The sequence below is a fragment of the Medicago truncatula genome, chromosome 3, assembly GCF_003473485.1.
Source record: "Medicago truncatula cultivar Jemalong A17 chromosome 3, MtrunA17r5.0-ANR, whole genome shotgun sequence".
Classification (NCBI taxonomy): domain Eukaryota; kingdom Viridiplantae; phylum Streptophyta; class Magnoliopsida; order Fabales; family Fabaceae; genus Medicago; species Medicago truncatula.
This window is the reverse complement of record NC_053044.1, coordinates 32317858-32334891: the sequence shown is the minus strand read 5'-3', so window position 1 is coordinate 32334891 and position 17034 is coordinate 32317858. Positions and strand designations below refer to the sequence as shown.

The 17034-nt window shown below is 31.8% G+C and overlaps 3 protein-coding genes across 4 annotated transcripts; all 3 read right to left on the bottom strand.

Annotated features, from left to right (window-relative positions):
- Positions 1-387: 387 nt before the first annotated feature.
- LOC11406098 (cold-responsive protein kinase 1) lies at positions 388-4775 on the bottom strand. The gene is made up of 8 exons (XM_003600550.4): positions 4278-4775; positions 2987-3384; positions 2582-2704; positions 2216-2343; positions 1851-2064; positions 1533-1764; positions 1268-1418; positions 388-1026 (listed from the first exon to the last, which is right to left on the bottom strand). Exons 1-8 carry the CDS (start codon positions 4658-4660, stop codon positions 715-717), a joined length of 1941 nt encoding a protein of 646 aa, XP_003600598.1. The 5' UTR covers positions 4661-4775; the 3' UTR covers positions 388-714.
- Positions 4776-6918: 2143 nt separating this feature from the next.
- Positions 6919-13864, bottom strand: LOC11411331 (cold-responsive protein kinase 1). The gene is made up of 8 exons (XM_003600549.4): positions 13191-13864; positions 9807-10204; positions 9009-9131; positions 8721-8848; positions 8417-8630; positions 7941-8172; positions 7685-7835; positions 6919-7497 (listed from the first exon to the last, which is right to left on the bottom strand). The coding sequence occupies exons 1-8, from the start codon at positions 13562-13564 to the stop codon at positions 7183-7185; spliced, it is 1935 nt and encodes a 644-aa protein (XP_003600597.2). The 5' UTR covers positions 13565-13864; the 3' UTR covers positions 6919-7182.
- A 674-nt stretch (positions 13865-14538) lies between these two features.
- Positions 14539-16636, bottom strand: LOC11406097 (psbQ-like protein 3, chloroplastic). 2 transcript variants are annotated; one of them, XM_003600548.4, is made up of 3 exons: positions 16495-16636; positions 15876-16330; positions 14539-15560 (listed from the first exon to the last, which is right to left on the bottom strand). In XM_003600548.4, exons 2-3 carry the CDS (start codon positions 16311-16313, stop codon positions 15465-15467), a joined length of 534 nt encoding a protein of 177 aa, XP_003600596.2. In that variant the 5' UTR covers positions 16314-16330; positions 16495-16636; the 3' UTR covers positions 14539-15464. The 2 variants fall into 2 exon arrangements, with proteins under 2 accessions (XP_003600596.2, XP_024635113.1); XM_024779345.2 differs by lacking the exon at positions 16495-16636 and having other exon boundaries at positions 15876-16465.
- Between the last annotated feature and the right edge of the window lie 398 nt (positions 16637-17034).

The window sequence follows — 17034 nt, the reverse complement described above, 5'->3', positions numbered from 1 at the left end:
AAAAATCCTTTTTATTTGTGGGGTATGTTCAATTATTTTTCTCATTGCCTGTAGTTAATAAATCAAGGACTGTGATACTGTTTTTCAGGCTTTAGGATGCCACACTTATGCAGTTTGCCCCTCAAAGAAGGCCATTACTAGTTCATTTTTCTTGTAACAGGGAAGGAAATGCACTGCTTATCCGGCTGTGAAGCTTAATGTGGTCTTGTCGGAAGTTGGTTACTGGAGCTGCATGGCCAGGGCACCCTGAGTTCATTGCCCAGTTAATGGGGATACTCGGTATTCAAGTATCTTTCCAGTAACCCTTTGAAGGATTCAAAATAAGGGGAGGTGCAGTGTTAGTATATTGTATTTGAAGGACTTGTAATGTGCTGGGCAAGCAAGCACTTTGAGCAAAGTGACTCTTTTGGCTGAGGTATTATTCTTTCTCCTATTGGAGATATACATTGTGTATTTATAGTACAAGAAAAATAAATAAGGAAAACTTCTTTGTAACAAACTAACTAGCTTACAACAAATTCATAATGAACAAACCTAAGAAACTACACAAACATAGACAATAAATTCATAACAAACGTAGCTGCAACTGTTTATCTCTATTAGATAATACTTCTGTACTTGTATGATTGATGAACAGTTGGAATTAACGAAGAGTAACCCTCATCTGGTTTATTGTTATCTTTTCGGTTCAAGTCCCTTCATTGTTCCATATAATCATCGAGCTGATAGAGAAAAGGAGGCAGTGGCATTAGACGTAGAAGAACCAGTTGAGGTAGAGTGGCCTTCACGAGACCTAAGATTCGTTTCTACAAACACAGGCATAGTTGGTTGCAGGTGCTCCACTAAGCTCCTGGTTTGGAGGAGGACTACTACTTCAGACATCGTTGGTCTCATTCCAGCTGATGCTTGAGTACACAACAAAGCAATCTCTATCATTTTCTTCACTTCTTCTCCATCATAGTCGTTAGGGTCTAAGACCTTGTCGACTAGCTCCAAGTGCATGCCTCTCTCATGCAGTTTCCATGTCTATTCAGTGAAAATCAAAGGCCATATGTTAAAATATTAAGAGATTATCCCTCTGGTCCTTTTTGTAAGAGTCATTTTGGGTTCTTTTGTTCTTAATGTAACAAACAAAAGTACAATTTTAAAGTGTATTAATTGTTAAGTTTCCCTTACATTAGTTGTTTTTAACTAGCAATAACTACTTTTAGGACAGCTCTTTGATCTGTGTTTTTATCATAGTTTTGACTTGTGAGAATTTGCTTACCTTTTGAAGAAGGAATTCACCATCATCGTCAACCTTCATTTCTGTACTCTTTTGACCACTTATGATTTCTAGGACTACAATTCCGTAGCTGTAGGTATCAGCCTTTTCTGATAATTGACCATGGATTGCATACTCAGGTGCTGTGTATCCCCTGACAAGATCAACAAAACAATACTTATACATAGTCTGAGACTTAGTTCTCTCTTATATAACATATGCTGTTCAAATAAATGTAATCTAGGTGAATGAAATTGTTTTGCCTTACAATGTTCCTGCAACTCCTGTGCTTAGATGAGATCGATCCCCTGGCAAAAGCCGCGCCAATCCAAAATCAGCAATTTTGGGATGAAGATTATCATCAAGGAGGATATTGCTACTCTTTATATCTCTATGTATAATGGAAATGTGGAATTCCTCATGTAGATAGGCCAGTCCCCTTGCTGTGCCTAAAATTATGTTACACCTTTGTTTCCAATTGAGGGAACCTTGTTTGTTACCTATTTAATTAACAAGTTCATAAGGCTATGGAAAATTCAACAAATTAAATGATTGTATTAGTGGTTGAATTGAAGAGAATTATTACCAAACAAGAATTTGTCTAGGCTGCTGTTTGCCATGTATTCATAAACAAGGATTCTCTCTTGGCTTTTACTGCAACAGCCAAGAAGTCTAACAAGATTCCTATGATGAACATTGCTTATAAGCTTTACTTCACTTTCAAAATCATTGTCTATCTTGCTTGATTTTCCCAAAACTAGTTTCTTAACTGCTACAACATTTCCATTTTTCAGAGTACCCTATTCAATAGCATGATTGAAAAATATTTGTAAAAGTGAATTTTCTCTGTTGTGCAAATAAAAAAATAGGAAAAACAAACTAACAGAATCATTATTGTCTTAGAACATGCTCTGCGTTAATGTTGAAATCATGAAAAGGACTTTAGATTACCTTGTATACATCACCAAAACCTCCTTCTCCAAGTTTATTTTCATCGTTGAAGTTTTTTGTTGCAGCTTTTAAATCACTATACTTGTAGTTAACTGGACCTTTCAAGTCAGTTGCTCCTAATATGTTGCCTGCAAAGGAACACACGAGTTTGAGTTTCTTTGAAAAATAAATGCAAAGCCAAAATCAGAACCAAACATAAAATTAAAAGAAAGGATGATTGCATTTGGTTGACTAAAATTTAAACTATATAAATCACTTTTTTCACACTCAATTTTAGACAAATACTATGTTTTATGAACCAAGTCTGTTGAAAATCACATCTGTCAATGAATGAAAAAACACACTAAAGGAACAAGTATCACTGACCTCTAGGAGCCCTCTTAGGTTTCCTGTATTGTCGCCAACCTAAAATTGCAAGAATGATAACAACAAGACCTACTACACCTCCAACAACACCACCTATAATGGCCCATTTGTTGCTTGAACCTCCTTCATAACAGAAAAGAGTAGTTTACATCAGTTCCAATGAAATGAGGTACTATTTTTTATTGTTTGTGTACAACTTAGTGCACCAAATTCGCAATTTGCATTTAAGCATACACTGATTTAATTTGTATACGTTGTTAGTGTAAAAAATTTCTACACATGTATCCGATCATGATCACTCACTTGTCATTGTTATCACATCGTCAATGCATATAAATTAAACTCGATATAAATTATTCGCTAAACTAAAATCAATGAAAAAATAATTATACCAAATAATTGTACCTTTTAAGTAGGCTGTGATATCAATGGTCTGATTATCAGCAAAAAAGGGTGTCTCTGAATATCTCATAAAACACCCTGCATCATATGCTCTACCATCACTGTTAGGAAGACAAGTTTGCAAGTTACTGTATCCAACTGCCAAACAAGCTAAACAACCACTTTCAGTGACTGTTTCAGCACACTGTGCAACGGCATAAACTGAACTATTTCCACCAGGTGTCACCTGTGTCTTGGTAGCTGCAAAAAAACCTTTGATTTTAGGTGTTGCTAATTGGATATCCATTAGCACTTTGTGTCCAATTGTTCCAAATGCAGTGCCTTCTTTTGCAGTTTTGTTCCCACATATTACACCATTCCCTTGTTGAGTTGTTTGATCGTAGAATCTTTCACTCTCGTACCTTATCACATTTTCAAAGTGCCCATTGTCAAAGTCAAATAAGAAATGGAACTATATGGAATTATATGATCCTTAAGTTAATTTATTTCATATTTTTCAAAAGAAACGAAGATGTGATCAATCACTATAGTTTTAAAGTAGGGTTAAATATATTTTTGATCTCTATAAATATTTAAACTTTTTGTTTTAATTGGTCATCCTAAAGAAATTCTTCGATTTTTAGCTTCCCAAAAGGTTTCTATATCACTTTTGGTCTTACACAAAAAAAATATATATATCACTTTTGGTCTTTGCTTTTAAATCAAATCATGTGTATCCTTCAGATTTTTGAATGATTTTATGCATGAATGTTTAGAAAGTTATAATATTGTAAGAATCTCTTCTAAATAATTAGATTTTTTTAACAAAACATGAAATAATACGAACTTTTAATCACCAAAAACATAAAAATTCATATTTTATTCACGCAATTTTATATTAATTATTATAAAAACGTCACACAATTTTTTTCACTATTAGTTTTTGTATTAATTATAATAAAATGTCACAATATTTTTCACTGTTAGTTTTTGTGCTTGTATAATACCAACCTCTCAAAAAGGTTTAAAGGTGGAACCTTAATCTACCATAAAGTCTTACAAAAGAATGTTTTAGGGATGAAACTTGGATTCTTTTGATTGACTCAACCTTACTAAAATTTATGAACCATTTTTGGTCAACTATTTAATTTCTTCGCCGTATATTAGATGGATATAGTTTTGTGTAAGCTCCGAAGTTTTTAAAACGGTCCACAATTTACTTAATATGGTTAACAACAAATTTCACTGTTTCATTGATAATTTTTTTGAAAAGTTCAAGTTCATAGATGAGTCCATGAACTCCATATGTACATACCTGAGGAAGCAGCCATCATAGATGACTCTAGCTCCATTAGCAGCTGAGCAACTACGGATTTTGGTAGAGGCAATGTTGAAGCAACCAACACAATCATTTTTGGAGAGGTAATTTCTACATTGAAACATAGAAAATACAATTACCTCACCTATGGCTTGTTGTGATGTGGCAAAGTGTTTGCTTTCATTGCTAATTTGATTCTTCAAATCTAAAAATGTTCCATTGATATTTGCATAGAAGCTACGCAAGTTTGATGCGTTAAATGTGCTACATGAACTGTTTAATACTATACTTGTTTGTGAATCTCCAAGTACACAATCATAACTAATTAATATGTTCCAACACACCAAGGTTATGAACACTAGCTTGAGTTGCAGCATCATCCTTAATTTTACCTTTGTACAATGTTTCAATGTCTTGTATTAGGTTTGCCTTATAATATATATTCTCGAGTATCTATGATTATGTTCACATAGAGAAATTTTAGAAGAATCCAAGTGGGAGTATAGGATGGGATTTAATATTCAACACTGCCAAAATAATATCTTGGTTAGAAAATTGGTAGTCTCACGTATACGGTCCTATTATGACTGTGTTTTTTTTTTACACAAATTAAAAGATGTTCTATTCAGAAGTCCTTACTCAACCGGCAAAAATACCGAAATTGTTAGGCCGGATCAAATAAAAAAAAATTAAAGTTAAAGGAACCTAGTTATAGAAAAGAAGTTATGTATAAATGAAAGGAATTGAATAACAATTGACTTATGAGTAATATACATATTATTGTACAATTAGAAGAAAAAAAATTAATCTACATTAAAATTTGAGAGCGACATTGATTTTAGTACAATTATTTTTAGAAAAATGTTACATTCATGGAGTATATTTTATATGGATGATAATAATATTGCTCAAAAAAAAAAAAAGGATGATAATATACGAGGGCATGGTGAGGACCAAATTACTTAAAACGTAGTCAACACAATTAGCAGCCATGGAAAACTGGCGTTTACTTCCAAATATGATTTCCAGAAGACGTGCAAAAATACCCACCCTTAGAAAAGGGGTTTGAACGTCGTTATTTTCATAATATACTTGTTTAAATAACAATAATAAAATAGTACAAAATAGTTTGAACTACTTTCAGTCACTAAATTATTTGAGAATTTTAATTTAAAAAGTATTCAAACTAAAAATAATTATAATTAGGTCTCTGAATTTGTCAATAGTTTGTAATTAGGATATCAAACCAATGCATTTTTAATCATGTCTCTGTATTTTTAAACAATTCGCAACAACAAAAAAAAAGTTAATGATTCGTTTAGATTTTCTAAATATATCGATCAAATTATATTCTGCGATTCCATTCAAAAAATTTAGTCCAAGTCATTAAAAAAATATAGAGACATTAAATATAAACTATTGACAAAAACAAGTATAGAGACAGGGAATATTTTAGAGCCAGGACTTTACTGCTTATTAAACCTTAAGATAAGTAAATGAATGGGGACATTTGGATTCAAGTCTCCAACCTTTCTTTGAAAGATGTTTCATATCTATCGTTAATTAATCATTGCAAAAATAGTTGTAGTTTTGTCTTTTAAGTACAATACCTATGATTTTATCTCACATCCAAATAAGTTTAATATTCTCATGTTTGAGAATTGACAAATATAATTATTTTTCGGTTGCATGATAAAAATTCCACATTTTTTAATTAGCTATTTGATTAATAATAAGTTACTTTTCTCTTTTATGGAATTATTTCTTTCTTCTTGACTTGTCCATCTGTTTAAGAAATTTACTTCGATGGAAAATGTGTCTTTGGAGTCTTTGTACTTGCCTGTTAGCAAAAAGCCAAATACTATCAGGTGACACTCATAAGATAAACTTTAGAGTAATTTCAAAACCTCAAAATCACATATTATTAAATATTAATCAATAATTTAGTATGATACGTGAACATTCAAATAATTCATCAAATAACTAATTATTATTAATTTTTTTAGTTGGTCCATGATTATGATGTTGCCATTACTCTAATTCTCTCGTGCATCAGCATACTCTTATTAGTCTTATCTTTCACACGTGCCGGGATATTAGTTGCCAATTTAGAAGAGTATAAAGCTTAAATTTGTCTCTATGTGCCATGGTCATGTCAAATCTGTATAAATACTTTGAACTAGCCTATGTGTGCCGCCATATTGTTATTAATTACTAGGAATTGAATCACACAAGAGAAAAATACTAACATTTGTCTGGAGTCGGGTTTCAGACAATCTTTAAAATCCGACTCTGAACTATTTTGAATTCCTAATTATTATTTTTGCACTGCTAACTCAAAAAGTTCAAGAATTCAAAAGTTTGAATCCATAAACTAGAGTCGTTTTAGCTTTTAAAAATAAATTTAAAAGAAGATATGAAGAGGATATCAATTGATTAGGTTTTGGGCTCTATTTTTTTGGGGTCCGGCATAATGTACCGAACAAATATCATATTATATGTATTTTAATTATGAGTTAAAGAGTAGAATAATAAAACAAATATAGGGTTTGATCTTTCCCCAACATTAATACTCTAATCACACTAATATTTATCATTTAAAATATGTATTTTAGTTTTGCTTTCCTCACTAAAGTGCTTCATTTTCAACAAAATCATCCATAATCCATTATGTTCAAACAAACAATCAAATAAGCATCTCAGTAGCCATTCTTCTTTATATGAAATAGCATCTCAGTAGTACAATTTCACAATAAACTTGGTATTTGTATAAAAAAAATGTACAAGTTACAAGAGTTAATATTGGAGAAAATCCTCTTCTTTTTTCCTTCAATTTTGTATTCACTTCAACTTCAAAACCTAAAATCCTTTAACTGAACATCCACTCTCCAATTCAATATATTCATCTAGCTGATAATATAGAAGTGGCAGCAGTAGCATTAGATGTAGAGGAAGCAGTAGATGTAGAGGTATCGGTCCGAGGCCTCAAGTTAGAGTTAACAAAGACAGGCATGGTTGGTTTCATATGCTCCATGAAGTTCTTGCTTTTGAGTAGAACTACTATTTCTGACATAGTTGGCCTTGTAGCCGCTGTTGCTTGAGTGCAAAGCAAAGCAATCTCGATAACTTTCTTCACTTCTTCTGCATCATAGTCACCAGGGTTCAATGTCTTGTCGACTAACTCCAAGTGTCTACCTTCCTCATATAGTTTCCATGCCTATTAAAGTAAAAATCCAAGTTCATTTAGCATGTGAAAAAGAAAATGAGACTCAATCATCTAAAGATCCATTCGGTTCAAGAAAACATTTTATGTTCCTAAACATAGAACCCTTATAAGAACCAAAAACATTTTTTTATACCATATAGGCCCTAAGTTGCTAATGAAGTTGTATGAAATTTCTTACCCTTTGAAGGAGGAATTCACCATCAACATCATCCCTCAACTCGCCACTCTTTTGGCCACTTATGATTTCTAGGACTACAACACCAAAACTGTAGGTATCAGCCTTCACTGATAACTGACCATGAATTGCATATTCTGGTGCAGTGTATCCCCTGACATGTACACAAATAGTCACACATAGAAGGAGGATGTAGCATTAAAATAACCCTAATTTATTACAGCTACATCTTAATAGAAGTTAACATTTTTGGACTTACAATGTTCCTGCAAATTTTGTGCTAACATGAGATTGATCTTCTGGTAGAAGTCTTGCCAATCCAAAATCAGCAATTCTAGGCTGAAGATCATCATCTAAGAGGATATTGTTAGTCTTTATATCCCTATGTATGATGCAAACGTGGAAATCTTCATGCAGATAGGATAGACCTCTTGCTGTGCCTAAAATTATATCATACCTTTGAATCCAATTGAGGGAACCCTTATTTTCACCTGTTATCAATGTTAAAAGAATTTAATTTCCATATAATGTCAGCGTCGGTGTACAAAATGTAAAAAAAAAAAAATTACACATGCATCCGATCGTATTTCACTACTATGCGACTTTGTATAATTAATACTTAATTCCTAAAATTTCTCGAGTCTCGACAAATATCTATGTGGCGAGATATGATTGGATGCATGTGTAATACGATTTTACAAGATGCTTCAATAGGAAGATTGACATGAATTTTACCAAATAAGAATCTGTCAAGACTGCTGTTTGCCATGTATTCATAAACAAGGATTCTCTCTTGGCCTTTACTGCAACATCCGAGAAGCCGAACTAGATTCCTATGATGAACATTACTTATGAGCTTCACCTCACTTTCAAATTGTTCATCCATCTTGCCGGAGCTGCCTAGAATCAGTTTCTTGACAGCAACTACTTTACCATTTTTCAGAGTGCCCTATTCCAAAATGGACAAAATCATGCATGTTTCTTTGTGAACATGTAATAATAAAATAAAGTAAAAAATGTTCAAATAAACTAAGTATACCTTGTATACATCTCCAAAACCGCCTTCTCCTAGTTTATTTTCATCGTTAAAATTTTTTGTTGCAGACTTCAAATCTTTATACCTGTAAGTAACAGGACCTTTCAACTCGGTTGCTCCCAATATGTCACCTGCTAAGGAAAACATAATTAGGAAATGTGAACAAGGGATATGAAAATCTTGTAAACATTAAATGGAAGAAGTCTCTTTCAAATGATAGTTTGAAAATCTTGTATCTTCTTTTGTAAGAAATCATGATCATGGATTCAAAGACTTTCCAAAATATCTCACCTCTAGGAAGTTTCTTGGGTTTCTTTTTGAGCCTAAACCAAGCAAAAAGTGCAAGGAGGATCACAACAAGGGCCACACCTCCAACAACACCACCAATAATGGCCCTTTTCTTACTTGAACCTCCTGCAAGATAAGAAAACACAGTTAACCTTAGTTCCAAATCATCTACTGTCTTAGATGTTAGTATACAAAGTGTAAGCACCAACTTTGCCATTTTAACCAAAATATACTCAATAGGAGAATTAGTTCTCGAAATTGTAAGCATTTCACCTTTTTTGCAAATTGACAAATAAATCACTTAAAAAATTGTAGATTATAGGTCAAAATAGGCTCTCAATTGGCTTTTATCGTTAGAGAATAGAGACTACGGTGTTACAACTTACAAGTTAACTTAGTATGTGGCCCGTTCAGGCTGGCCCTGCATCAATGTCACCCCACCAGGGACTAATTTGTGTATGACAATAGGTCTTTCATGGACTATTTAACCATGCATAATTGCAATTACAAATAAATTTATATCTCAGACCACTTAAATTTCAAAGGTAAATTGGTCCCAAATAAGTTGACATTAATGTGGGACCATGTAACATGACATTTCTGGTTAACGTGTCACGTTATAGTCTCCAACGATAGAAGTTAACAAAGGGATCACTTAAAATGACATTTTACAATTCCAAGGGTATATTTGCCAATTTGGAAAGATCATAAACTATTTGGCCGATGCATACAATTTCGAGAACCAATTTTCCTATTCACTCTTCATCTAAAATCCAAATAAAGAAAGCATTCTAATTTTACCTTGTTTTAAGAAGGGTGCAATATCAATGGTCTGGTTATCAGCAAAGAAGGATTTCTCTGAGTATCTCATAAAACAACCAGCATCAAATGCCCTACCATCAGTATTAGGAAAACAGCTCTGTATGTTGGTAAATCCAACTGTCAGGCAATCTAAACAGCCACTTTGAGTGACTGTTTCAGCACATTGTGCAATAGCATAGATTGCATTTCCAGTTCCAACAACTTGTGTTTTGGTAGCTGCAAAGAAACCAGGAATTTTTGGTGTTGCAGTTTGTAGATCCTCTAACACTTGTTGTGCAGCTGCATTAAAAGCAGTGGCTCCATTTGCTGCCTGGCTTCCACATATCATACTGTTTCCAGGTTGAGTTGTTTGGTCGAAGAACCCATTGCTCTCATACCTGACAACATTTCAAACCTTCTACCATCACAATCATTTCTCACAAAAGAACCATAACAGGTAATCTAAGAGTACGAAAGAACCATTAAATTCTTTTTTTTTTCGACAATGACATAATTAAATTCTAATAAACATAATTTCAACTATTATAGTTGACAACAAATTTAGCACTACTAAAGCAAGTGGGTTTTATTCTTACTCCTATTATGTTTTTCGCTTATGTTGACGTTATTGACAGATTCATAAATGTTGACTTGCGGGGGCAAAGATTCTATATGATAAATATTTATATAAAAATTTTATCAATGTAAAAGTGATAAAATAATAACATCATTATCATTGAACAAAATACTTGAGATAATAAACTATATCCAGTTATATATATTAGAAAAATAAGACTCATTAACATTATACAAACCAAAATTGTTCTTCACATGTCTTTATATTTAAAAAATATGGTAGAAATCATACAAAATTTGATCTCAAATACATTTACACATTTGATTTTATAAAATTTATGAGAGAACACTTTTTTATGGTATAAATTTTCATTTAAGGAGATAATTTATCATATTAAGAGAGAGCAATTATTAAATATTAAAAACTTAAACAATATAACTGAAACAATAGTTGGGGCAGTTGTCCCCAATCTATTACAAGTAGATCCGTGGCTTGTTGACGTTTGTTATGATCCACTTTTTTTCACCAAAGTTTTATCCCAATCAATTTTTTTAGTGAGGTTTATAATGAGGCGGTTGTATATACACAATATTATTTATTCGGATATTTGCCTAATCTTTCAAGTTTTTTTTCTTCTTTTATTTTTTTACTTATGCTTTTTTTTAATGATAAATATTAATATGTTAATTAATATGTTAGTTTTTTTGGTTGAAATAATTTTATTTTTTTTTGGTTGAAATAATTTTATTTAACCTCTAACTCTTTAATTTGAGAATTGATGTTCCCACTTTTGGTTTGGCTGTGCCACACGAGTAAATTACTCAAATACCCCTCGGCAGTTAACTGCCAAAGTTTTAGAAATACGGCTGCAGTTAACTGCCGAGGAAAACTTCGGCAGTAAACTACCGAGGAAAACTGAAAACTTCGGCAGTTAACTGCCGAGGAAACCTCAAACCTGTTTTTTTTTTTTTTTTTGACAAAATCCATAAATTGTCATTAATAACAAACCTTTTTTTTTTTTGACAAAAACCATAAATTGTCTTTAATAATATTTATTGATTTTGAATGTTTCAATCATTATTTTGGTAAAACAATTGCAGTATTATACTTATGTGTATATATCTTAATAAGAATAACATTTAAATCAGTGTAAAAATTAAGCATTTGAATATTGTTTTGCACATTACTTAAATACAAATAACAATAAAAAAATCGTTAAAATAATTGTGCACAACAATTTTTTAAGGTATAATATGTTGTTATATTTTCTACATTAAAATAATTGTGTACAAAGATTTTTTTTTTATTTAAGTAATTTGCAAAACAATATTCAAATTTTTACACTTATTGAAATGTTTTTTGAGGACTTAAATGTTAAGCCTAAAACAAAGAAAAAGGAAATAAAAGAATAAAATTTCGTGAAAGTTCTTTGGAAATAAAATAGGCAAAAAAAGAAGAAGATCAAATGAGTAATACAATTAAAATAATTGTGAATATTTCCGTAAAAAGGAAATAAAAGAAGAAAATTTCGTGAAAGTTCTTTGGAAATAAAATATTCACTATTGTTGAAGATCAAAGCAGCTATAACAAAAAAAAAAAGATTTAAAGGAGTAATACAATTAAAATAAATAAGGAAGGCAAATCAATAAAATTAAAAACGAATTATTAAGAAAAATCAATCAAAAATGATAAAGACCGCGGAATATTCTTAAAGAATATGATTTTAAGGAATATTCGATCCCTTAAAAGCCCGGTACCCGTTAGGGCTAGCCCGAATGGGCCGCGGGTAGCCCGTTAGCCCGCATAAAAAAAAAAATTCTATAAATTATATATATTATTTAAATAATTATTTACTTAGTTGATTATCAAAGTAAAAAACAAAAGTGAAAATTCAATGAATTAACACAAATATAAATGTAATATAAAATTATATTTATTCATTTCGTTATTTATAGTTTTAAAGATCGAATATATAAATATCTATAACCATAACATATCTAATTTATTTAAAATCATTTTCCTCGTCGTTTTAGTTTACGACGTTTGTACGAAAATGTTTACAATTTACTTTTGTGCTAGACATTATTTAAACATATTAAAAATATTATTTATAAAAAAATTATAGCAGTGTTTTATAGTACTTTTTTAAAATAAAAAAAATATAATTTTTAATACGGGCCGGCCCGTTTAGCCCGCGGCCCGTGTAGGATCGGACTCGGGTAGTATATTTCAAACCCGTTTTGTCAGCCGATTTTTTGGTCCGACCCGCTAAAGCCCGAAGCCCGCTAGGGCCGGCCCGTTTAGGGCCGGGCCGCCCGTTTTGACAGCTCTAATGATAAGAGAGGGAGGTAGTATATAGATGCGCCGACTCCCTGCTGGCTGCCCACACCTTAAACACGAAAACCATTAAACAATTCTTCTTCTAATTCCCCATGACGTCATTTTACCAAATTTAATATCTATAGACTTTAGTTTTTTTTTATGTATAGTGATAGTGATATCTGATAACCAAATCAAAATGAAATTATCATCAAAACATACATAGAATATAACAGCCAATTTTTAAACACGACACACAATTAAATTTTAGTAAACATTATTAATTTATAATTATATTAAACTAAATAATTAATATAATCAACTAATCAGTATAATTTAATTCTTCTTAACATTTGTGTGTGAATGTAAATGTGTGAACGTAAATAAATATATCGACATGCCAACCTTATCTCATATGAATTATTTTAAAAAAAACTTATCATAATAATAATATAATATGGTTGAAGAATGAATTGGTGGAGGTGTACCTAAGGAAGCAACCATCATAGATAACACGGGCACCGTTGGAACCAGCGGAGCAATTCCGAATTTGTGCGTCGGCGACGGCGAGGCAAGCAGCACAATCAGAATTAGAGAGATAATTCCTACACTGAAACAAAGCATAAACAGGATTTGCTCCTCTAGCTGATTGTGCCGTAGCAAAATGCTTGCTATCATTTCGTACTTGTGATTTCAAGTCTAACAAAGTTGCGTTTAGATTTTGGTAGAAATTGGATAAGTTTGTTGCGTTGTATTGGCTACAACCTTTGTTGATTAAACTTGTTTGAGGGTCAGCTTTTGTTAAGCTCCATGAACACAACAAGGTGATTGTTAAGGTAAGGAGGTTGTGTTTTGGTCGCATGTTGTTGTCGTGAGTTTTGAAGCTGGTCTTAGAGGGAAGACATTAAATGTGTTATATATATGTATAGTGAAGACAAAAAGAGAGATAAGAAGAAAATTGATGATGGTCTTGTTTGAGAATTAAAATTGTGGAATATGTAATATAGTAATGGAAAGGGGTGTTTGATTTGATATACTATGGTTTATGAAAAATTATAATTGACTAAGGGGGGACAATTTTGACAACATAATCTTGGCTGTCAGTATAGTGCACCCAGCGCAGCCTATTAAAAGAGTGGAAAAATAAAAAGATTTGGGTGTGGTGGTGAAATATCACTTCAACATAAACAATTTGGATTTTTATCAACAAGTTGTTGAATTATTTGAGTTGACAAAATAAATTTTTTAAGTGGTAGTTTATCTGTCTAATTAACTTGCCTCATAAGTTTCATGTTGTGTGACATTATGGAAACATGGTGTCTCTTTCTTATCATTTTAGAGTATTGGTTCGTTGTTGCTGCTGATACTATTTTATTGTCTTCTATGATGAATTTACTGAACTTATGATGAAAATTAATTTTTGCATGATATAATATTGACTAATTACATCAGGGGTCCTTTAAATTTGAGGTTTGTAATAGATTAGTCTTTTAAGTTATTTTGATCAGACATAAGTTCTTTAAGTTTGAGGTTTGTAATAGATTGGTCATTTAAGTTAATTTGGTCACACCATCGTTTTTGTAACGTTTGGTTAACATAAATACTAAATTGAAAACGTTTACAAACTTGAAGGACTTATGTGTGACCAAAATAACTTAAATGATCAATTTATTACAAATCTCAAACTTAAAGAACTTATATGTGACCTAAATAACTTAAAGATCAATCTATTACAAACCTCAAACTTACATGATATAATTTAGCTTACAATATTTGTCTTACTTGTACATTGTACATGATAGAATTCTCATGCAGTATTTACATGACCAATTTGTGTATCCAACCAAAAGTCCATCTCACAAAAAATCAGTCCACTACAAACAAGTCAAGAAGGGGAAGAATATCAACTACAGAACCATGAATTCTGCTTTTTACCAAATATTCTGCTCATTCTTAAAGTAAATGTCCATATTACCTCCGCATGAGTTAACTTGCGACTCACGCTAGTTTCATTCTTACACTTGACAGCAGCTTTCAAACATTTCTGTCTTACACTCTCCTGCTTCTCATGTTCATCTTCTTCCTCTCTCACCTTGAAACTGGAATCGAAATCATTCTCTCCAACCTAGACCAGCATCCTCTCCAATCAATCAAGAAATTAAATGTTTCATTTAACTAATTTATGAGAAATTCAGTCACAATTTTAATTTTTTTGAAAGTTTCACAAATCCTTGAAACCCCTCAGACAAATTTTGCGTCTTTTAGGAACTGAAGCAAAACCCATCATTGAAGATGCAAACCCCATCATTGAACTAATTAACAAACTAAAATTGAAACAGATCAAAGGAAGAACGTGTTTTTTTTTTTTTTGGATTAGAGGAAGAACATGTTTGGTTTCCTGATAAATCCCACTTGCAATCATTTATTGTCACAAATTTGTGATAAAATTGCTAGCAATAATTGATTGTCCAGCACGGAGAGAGAGAATGAGTTAGATCTGGAAAATTAAAATGAAGTGAAGAAGGGAAAAGAGAAGAGATGAGAGAGAGAATGGAAATTGACTCACTATGAAAAAGCATGCGGCTGTCAAGAATGAATTAGCGTGAGTTAACTAACGTAATTTTATTTTAGCACCATTTTACTATCACCACCTATTTTACAATTTAGACACTCAACATTCTTAGCTAACTCTCAATGAACAAATTGATGATATAAACAAGAACCTTTTTCTTCATTCAGCTACATTTGATTTCAAAACACTATCATATTCTTGATAGAATTTCATTCACAGCTACAACAATGTTCTCATAACGCTGCCACACTTCAGGTCCATCTTGATCTCTTGCTGCATAATCTAGCTGCATTATTTTTCACCAATACAAAAATAAACATCAATTGATAAGTGATTACACCTTCCACAACAACAAAAATAAACTCTTCATAACCTATGAGGCACAGACACTCCTCGGATTAGGCGTGTCCTGCTGTCGGACATGTATCGTGTCTGACACCAACACGACACCGACACTTGTAACTACACTGAATTATGTGATTTCTTCAAATTATTAGTTGTGTCGGCGTGTCGTGTCCGTTGTCTGTATCCGTGCTTCATAGTTGATAACAAAGTGTCCTAATTTTAAGACAAAGTTTCCTTATGATACAGTAACACTTACTCTAGTAACATTGTTGAAGAGAGTAGAATAGAGTACCCTTAACTGTGACCTTTCACTTCCAGGCTTATTTTGAATTATGGTGTATATATCCTTCTTCAAAAGTGCTGAACTTCTTCTCAATTCCTTTTGTGCTATTTTCCATGACTTTGATTCTAACAAATCTCTAACTTGCAATAAATCTTGTGCATGAACTCTCACTACATTTTGTGCCTCTTCAACTGTTTGATCAGGGACAACAAGTCCAAAATCAAATGCATTTGCACCCTTTGTCCTAAATATGCACTCTCCACTAAAAATCAACCCCAAATTTCTTCTACTGATTTTCAGTGAAAAATTCTTCTGATGTAAATGTTGGAAATTATAAGGTTTGACACAACATGTGAATTTTGGAAACAAGTGTGTCATGTTGGGTTGTAAGGTAAATGTTCTTAACTCCATTGTTCTCTGAATTCAACCTTAAACAACATCAAATATAACCAATTAACTTCACATGAATTTCTAATATGATTGGAAGAAGAAAAAATAAACATTTATACACACATGGATAATTGAACATATCTTATGAGTTATGATAGCATAATAAAATTAGAATGTGAAAGAAGCTCTTCTTGGTTCTTACCTTATCTTATCTGATTCAAAGATAATGACGCCAATTGAATGGACAACACAAATTTGCGTGCCCTGACTTATTAAACTGAATTGAAATCCACTAGAATAAATTAATGATACTAGTACTAGATTTTGGTATACCAAAATAATTAATCTCTCCGTCTTTAAATATAAGTAAAATTGATTTTTTAGGTTCATTCATTTAATGATGTATGTGAATATAAAAAATCATTAAATGAATGAACCTAAAAAATTAATTTTACATATATTTAAAAATGGAGTGAGTAGAGATAGCATAAATTTTAGATTTTTTTTGAAAAACTAAATTTTAGAATTTTGTGAAGGACGAAGTTTTATTTGACCGGTTGAGGCACCAACGTTATAAGGAAATTTTTGTAGATATATTGAAGACAGATATATGAATTCTATAAGGAGGTAAAAAGGTGCTCAGTTTTATTTTAAATGTTGTTTTAGAATAATAATATCAAATTAATAAAATGGATTTTTGGAGAGTTGTTTTTTATTATTATATCCTCATTTTAGTTTACGA